Raw genomic sequence first — 7,885 nt, 5'->3', positions numbered from 1 at the left:
CTATTAAAAGTTTCAGTTAAAACTTCCAGATTTGCACATTTTTTTTTACTAACAGAGTAACAAATGTTTGGAACAATTTGTCACAAGATGTTGTTTCCGCAGGAACAGTGAATACATTAAAAAATTATCTTGATATTCATTTGAAAAATTTTAAATACAAAACAATTTACATATTTATTGATTTTTCAAGCATTGCGCACTCAATGTTGAAAAATGCATCAGACATATGTGGGGACTCTCTTTTTCTTCCCCACATCAAGCGGGCAAAAGGCCGTGTCAGGCCTGCACGCCTTGATATGATATGATATGATATGATATGATATGATATGATATGATATGTGTTCCAAATTATTAATTATTGTGAAACACCGATATGTGTGACGGGACATTAAACAAAAATTCCTCCTACAGGAAAGGCAGAGCCCAACAACAACAAACAGAAGATGAAAATAAATAAATGAAAGAAAATGGAAGAAGTGAAGATGAAGATTCGATGGGGACATAAAAAGGCCGAGAGGTCTAGGCAGATGACTGCCAGTCCCTATACTACTACTACTACTACTACTGGTCATTTCACTCTTTTGCTCTGGAGGGGAGAACAAGATTTAATATGTACCCATATTGTGGTGACGTATACACTAAGCCCACCTCATCTGATCAAGAGTTGCAGACGGCAGAAACTTACACGCGTCAAAATGTCAACACCCACAAAAGACACCGCTAATTTCGACCCTAACAAAGGTAAAATATGTTTTGTTTTATATTTTAGTTTGTTGTGTGTATCTGTACTTCCCAAGAACATTGGAAGTGATCATTGAATATGGTGCAGAGCTTCAAAAATTGCCAACGAAATCAAGTGACACTTCCGCAAGACCGCTCTGTCGCGGTTCAGTTGGCAGTCTGCTCAGAATTTAACCGTGAACGAAAACAAACTTTGCATAAAAAACAGCATGAAACATGTTGTCCTTAAGAGCTGTCTGTTTGCTAGCCCCAGGTCTACTAAAGAACTCTGATTTGTAAAATGCATGTCTCAAAATTTAATCGATGTGTTAATTTGATTGTGTGAGTTGTTGTGTCACAGTGAGATGTCATATGATAATGAATTGTCGAAACACGCACACAGATGCGTGTGAACACACACGCGCGCACACACACACACACACACACACACACACACACACACACATTCACATTCACATAAATGCAAACACATAATGCACACAAAAGCGTGTCAGCGCACACACACACACACACACACACACACACACACACACACACACACACACACACTCACTCACTCACTCACTCACACTCACACAGTTGTAAACACATAAAATTCACATAAATGCACACACAAAAGCGTGTGAGCATGCACATACACACACACTTATACCTCTAGCATATTTAAAACATCAGGAGTGAACCCAAATCAAATTGCCCCCCAGTTATCATACACAACAATACCTAAATGGGAGATGAACAATGCAACATTTGGCATTAATTACCAAGATTTAAGGAAAGCTGAAAGGCCCTGCTCTCCCTGCTTTCATTAAATCTCACATTCAAGAAAATTATCCAAATCACCTTAAGTATATATATACAGATGGTTTAGTACTTGATAACAGTCAGGCAGGGCAGCATTTATAATTCTGTCATTTAAAGTGGAGAAGTACTATCATATCGGTAAAGAATTTTCAATATTCACAGCAGAACTTTTGGCTATATTAATGGGATTAAATCACTTACTAGATCTTCCCATTACCATATTTCAAGTGTTATTTTGTGCCGATTCTAAATCTGTATTACAAGCATTAAAATCTTTTAATTTGAAGACAAGAGGAGAACTCGTAACAGAAATTCGTCATATAATTCATGTTTTGACTATCAATAGTACTAAGATTAACTTTTGTTGGATCCCTTCTCACGAAGGGATTGTGGGAAATGAACGAGTGGATCGCTGTGCGAAAAAAGGCGCAATGAACATCTACAGTGCCATCGAAATTCGTATTCCATATTCATTACAAGACGGTTATTCTCTACTGGAGAAAACTTGCTGGAACCATGTCAGTAAACTAAAACAGGAGTCTGACCCTGACAGAGAAAATACTGATGATAACTTGTGCAAAAATGATCGCGTATTTTCTTTTAAAACAAAAGGACTTCACAGTAGCAGAAGGCTCACCAGTCTGATATACAGACTACGACCAGATGCCATTATAACAGAATATACTTCAAATGTGATTTGCATTTGTGGCAGTAGAATTACTCCTGTGTATATTATCCATGAATGTGAACAGTTAAAACCATATTTACCTATATCATCTACAAAATCTGCAGTTCCATCTGCTTCCATTAGAAATGTCTTATATGATAATCAACATGTGTTTGAAATAGTTAAGAGTATAATTTGGAGCCCAATTGGCTCTTTGTTGTAATTCTACTGGTTGACTAGTTAGTAGTTATATTGTTTTATTTATATCCTTTTTTTTAATGCTAATTGAGGAGAGAGGAACAGGGAAAGTTGTGATGATTTAAGGCATGAGTGGGATGGGGGAGATGATAGATTTTCGTCTAAAATCACAAATGTGGATAGATATTAAACAAAAGAATGAACGAACAAATGAACACATGCACACACGCACGCACGCACGCATATACACTGATACACACACAATTTCACACTTGGGCTCACACATGTTACACACACATGCAGTCACATTTTACACACAGTGACAGTCATTCACATGCACATTCATATTCACATTAATGCACAGACAAATGGACACAACACAAATACACTTATCATGAAGGTTAACTGACTCATGTATCAAATCTTTAAGATGAAATGTTGTCAAGATGTGCATACAGTATACACTTTTACAAAAGTGATTCTAAGGTCACTCAAAAGAATATTAATGCCAAGTACCCTATTAACACAATTTATGCACGCTTGCACACGTACACATTCATTTTCATACCACACACACACACACACTTTCTCTCTCTCTCTCTCTCTCTCTCTCTCTCTCTCTCTCTCTCTCTCAATATGTCCTCATCTGTGATGTTAGGAAGCAGGATATCCTAATACTTTAGAATACTTTGTTAAAAACATTTTTTAATTACCAATGTTGATATATGATATTAGTCCAATATTTACTCTCTTTTTTTCATGCTAATTGAGGAGAGAGGAACAGGGAAAGTTGTGATGATTTAAGGCATGAGTGGGATGGGGGAGATGATAGATTTTCGTCTAAAATCACAAATGTGGATAGACATTAAGCAAAAGAATGAACGAACGAATGAACACACGCACGCACGCACACATGCACGCACGCACGCATATACACCGATACACACACAATTTCACACTTGGGCTCACACATGTTACACACATACGCAGTCACTTTTTTTTTCTTTTTTTCTCAAGGCCTGACTAAGCGCGTTGGGTTACGCTGCTGGTCAGGCATCTGCTTGGCAGATGTGGTGTAGCGTATATGGATTTGTCCGAACGCAGTGACGCCTCCTTGACCTACTGAAACTGAAACTTACATTTCAAGAATAAGCTAATTCTTACACAAGTAAGGTTTGTTTCCCTTCTTCTTTGTAATTTAAATATCTGGAATGGCAAATTATTAAAGCATTCAAAAATTATTACACACATGTTTGCACATACATGTGCTCACACACAAACAGACAGACAGACACACACACTGACACACACACCACTCACTATCTGTCTCTTGTTTTTCTCGGTCTCACGCACAATGCACAGGCACATGTATCCCTGCAAACTCAAACTCTCAAACTTATTATGATATGTGGAGAGCAAGCCCAGAACACCGTTGCATGCTTACTCAAAGCAGTTTTTATGAAACACATTACTTTATAAATATATTTTTTTTATTATGACATTTCATTTTTTATTGACTGATCAATTTATTAATGGCATTGTCTAACACTAGTTTGACTGACTGATTATTTATGACATCTAACACAGTCATTGATTCTTGGAAGGCTGATGACGCATTATTTGATAGTAGAAGTATAATATAATTATTTTGTGGTTTGCAGAAGATTTGGGGTGGGTCTAAAAGAAAAAAGACAACAGAGAAAATGATGAAGAAGGAAGGAACTACTGTCTTTCTTGGACATATCATTTTTTCATTTTGTTGTTTGTTTTAGTCAATTTTCCTGTGGCTGCTTCTTAGCTTTGTACAGAATTATGCCCAAAATGCAATGTCCAACATGCATTGTAATTCATGTACTGATGTAGTATTGCAATTTATATTCTTTTTTTTTTATTTACAAAAAAGATTTCTCTTTGTGAAGTTCTGACTGCTCTGCCCAGGTTGAACATGTCACTGTGGTACAACACCATCTTTTTTTAAATACTTTTTTTGCTGTAAATGTTATCAAAGTGGATTTTTCTGTAACAGAATTTTGCATAGTGTGCTATCAGCTGTGTGCTTGCTGCAAACAGGCTCTCAGTTTATCATCTTATCCCAAATACTAGCATCCAGACCACCTCTCAGGGTTTAGTGGAGGGTGGGGGAGTAAAAATACTGGTCTGTGTGGCGTCAAACCCATTGACCCACACGTCCTAAACATAGACTCGTGCATCCTAATCAGGCATGTGACCACAAAATCACTGCTCCACTGTTGTACTTTGTGATTGATTGCTTTCACAGCAAGCCCTGGTCACAGGTTGGGGGTGGTTGATGTCAGGAAGGAGGTGGAGGAGGCGGGGATGGGTGTGGGGGTATGGTAACTCATAATTGGTTGGCTGGTCATTGTCTGTCAGTCTGTATAGTAGTGGTGAATGAGTCAGGCTTGTGGGTCTGCGACTGTGGGACTGGGGGTGTAATCCTGTTTGTGCAGAATTTTACGTCGTGAGTGAATGAGGGGTTTTGTTTTCCTTTTCTTTGGCTGGCTGGCTGATTCTGTGGCATGTGTGTGTGTGTGTGTGTGTGTGTGTGTGCACGTGCATGACAGAGAGAGAGAGAGAGAGAGAGTTCAGTAATATGAGTATATCACCATATCATAGAACACTCCTGGTGTATATATATATATATATATATATATATATATATATATATATATATATATGTACCCGAGTAGTTTATATTATAAAAGAAAGGGTACAAAAGAATTTCTGATGATTTACTGTAATGTATTAAAGGATAGAAAAGTTCCATGCGCAGGCCAGAGACATATAGACGGCCAGTCACAAAAGGGTTTTTCTATTGTTTTATTTACAATGGTTATGTGAAGAGAAAGAGAAGATAGAAAAAAATGAAGAGAATAGAGAAAACAGTGCAAGCAGTATGGCGATGACGCTAGCTGTTGCGGGAACCCACACTGCTTGTGACACAGCAAGAGAGAGAGAGAGCAGGCTCTAGCCAGTGACTGGCCAGGTGGAAAAATGACCAGTTATCACCTGCTGTGGCTATTTATGCAAGTTAAGCAAACTGCAATGATACTAGCCTGGCCTGTGAAGCGAATCAGCTGAAATCCCCCTAAATTTGATTAACATTGTGTTTGTGACAAGATGTTCAATGATAGATTTCTAAATGATTCCTGAACCAATTTATGTCGCATAGGTTGCAAAAGAAAGAGCTCAACACCTGCTTTCTAATGAGTATAAAATGAAGTGTTGATTATTTAAGATAAATTTATAAATCTTAATTTAAGTCATCTCAAAAGGGTCAGTTTTAGCGAGCTTGTCTCTGAAAATTACGAACTGTGTTAAATCAGTTTAACATAGGCAAACACAAATGGAATAGATTTAAAGATGGAATTTCAACGATTCTGCCAGTATATAATACTTGCAGTTTACTGATCTGACAAAAGAGATATTTAATTAAGTATGCTGTGTCACAAACACAAGTTTTAGCTCACCCACTGGCGTTGAGCGACACTAGTTGTGAAGTGGTTGTGTGACAAGGACAAAATGGCGTAAGCTTAGCGTCAGTTGAAACCTTTAGACTGATGAATGATTAACTGAAATCAAGTGTGCTCCTAACTGATGAAAGTGTTTGTAACTGTAAGCACAACAAATATAATCTGCAGTGTATGATACAGAGACTTGATTTAATAGGTGTTTAGAGAATAGGTTTAGAATGGGCTTTGCATTCAAACCGGGAATGGCGTCACACATTCTGCATGAGCCATTGGAGACCGGTGGTTATTTGCGGAAAAGGCATCTGCTATAGCTCAGCTTTCAGCTTGTGCTTTGAGTTGAACTATGGTTAGTAGCCAGTCGTATTGAGCACTTGGTACATATGTATCTGTGTGTGTGTGTGTATATATATATATATATATATATATATATATATATATATATATATATACACTATCAGTCATCATAGACACACACACACACACACACACACACACACACACACACATGAAAGCAAAAGGAAGAATAAGATGACTCGTCACCAGCAAGGTAGCAGGCAATCTTGACTTGACCCTCACAGTGTCAGCTTGAAGTGATTGGTGGAGATGATTTTTTTTGTAAACACCTAGGGCTTATTTTCAATATTAGGCTCAAGTGCTCATAATGATAATAATATAATGTAATAACATTAATGATAATGATTAGTGCACCACACATCCACTATCCTTGGCCCCAGTGCAAAGTATAAGGAACCCAACTCACCTGTATTATTTCCTGTCTGACTGATAATTGCTCCTTGTGTGTGTGTGCGTCTGTGTGTGTGTGTGCTTCTGTGTGTGTGTATATGTGTGTGTGTGTGTGTGTTTGTGAGTGTGTGTGTGTCTGTGTGTGTATAATTGAATGTGTGTGTGTGTGTGTGTGTGATTGCATGTATGTGAGTGTGTGTGTGTGTGTGTGTGTGTACCACTGTATTTGTGTGTATGTGTACACATTCTGTACTCAGTTTTAATTAAAAATTCTGCTGAAAAGCCTAGTGTTGATCATGTGTCTGTCTTTATTTGCAATGTATGACATATATGTATCACGAAATGGGGAGGAAGGAAGTGTAATTGGTATGCACTGATGCTGACTGCTTACTCGCCCTTCCACTGACACAGTCATAAACTGGTTGCCCAACAGACAAGTGGAGGGAGCATGTCCTCTGAACTGTCAGAATGTTGAATTGTTCTAGACAATCAGATATGGGTATTTCAACCCAACCTGTTCATGTCATCTGTCTCCCTGCATAGATCTGTGAGTGCAGTGGAATTTGCCACTGTCAGGTGATGGGGAGGAAGGTTATGGGGTGGGGTGAAGAGGGGAGGAGTTTGATTTGTGTGCTGTGTGTTTGTTGGTCGTTTATGTGGGGGGCAGAGGGGAGGAGAGTCATTCACAGATGCAGTAACGTATGACACACATACACACACACACGCAGGCACGCACACAGACGCCCTAAACACATCCACGCTACTAAAGACATGTGGCAGACATACTGCACAAACACTGAACACGGTGTACACATGACTGCATTACTATGAACACAGATATGCATACATGCTTAAACGCACACGTTTGCAAGTGCAGTTTCAGTTTCAGTTTCAAGGTGCTGGTGTCAAAGCATGCAGGTTGACATATATACTATACACCACATGCTGTTTTCATTTTTCGTTTTTTCGTTGCTGCCTTACATGAAACAGGGCATAATGTGCAATAAGTAAACTTGTAAATATTGCCTGTTAAAAGACATGAATAAACAAGAGAGGCAAGGCCTTCAAGACACACTTGTGATACACTTAAAAAAAAAAAATCGAAGCTTTTTAAGATTAGAAAGATCAGTTTAAAGCAAATTAGGTCCCTTAGCATTAATTACAGAGTAATTTCCCTTTTTTACTATCTGCACCAAAACGTTTGCAAAATAAATAAAACTTCCATGCTCAGCAAAAGAAG

At 38.2% G+C, this 7,885-nt stretch overlaps 1 protein-coding gene across 1 annotated transcript in view; it reads left to right on the top strand.

Annotated features, from left to right (window-relative positions):
- The first annotated feature begins 637 nt into the window (after positions 1-637).
- The window catches only part of LOC143291195 (uncharacterized), a 68,481-nt gene continuing 61,233 nt past the window's right edge, over positions 638-7,885 (top strand). The window contains exon 1 of the mRNA XM_076600928.1: positions 638-741. Within this exon, the coding sequence (XP_076457043.1) occupies positions 696-741 (46 nt within the window). The 5' untranslated portion in view covers positions 638-695. The remainder of the gene's footprint in view (positions 742-7,885) is intronic.

The sequence above is a fragment of the Babylonia areolata genome, chromosome 16 (genome assembly GCF_041734735.1).
Source record: "Babylonia areolata isolate BAREFJ2019XMU chromosome 16, ASM4173473v1, whole genome shotgun sequence".
Lineage (NCBI taxonomy): Eukaryota > Metazoa > Mollusca > Gastropoda > Neogastropoda > Buccinidae > Babylonia > Babylonia areolata.
This window is presented reverse-complemented; position numbering and strand designations above follow the sequence as displayed.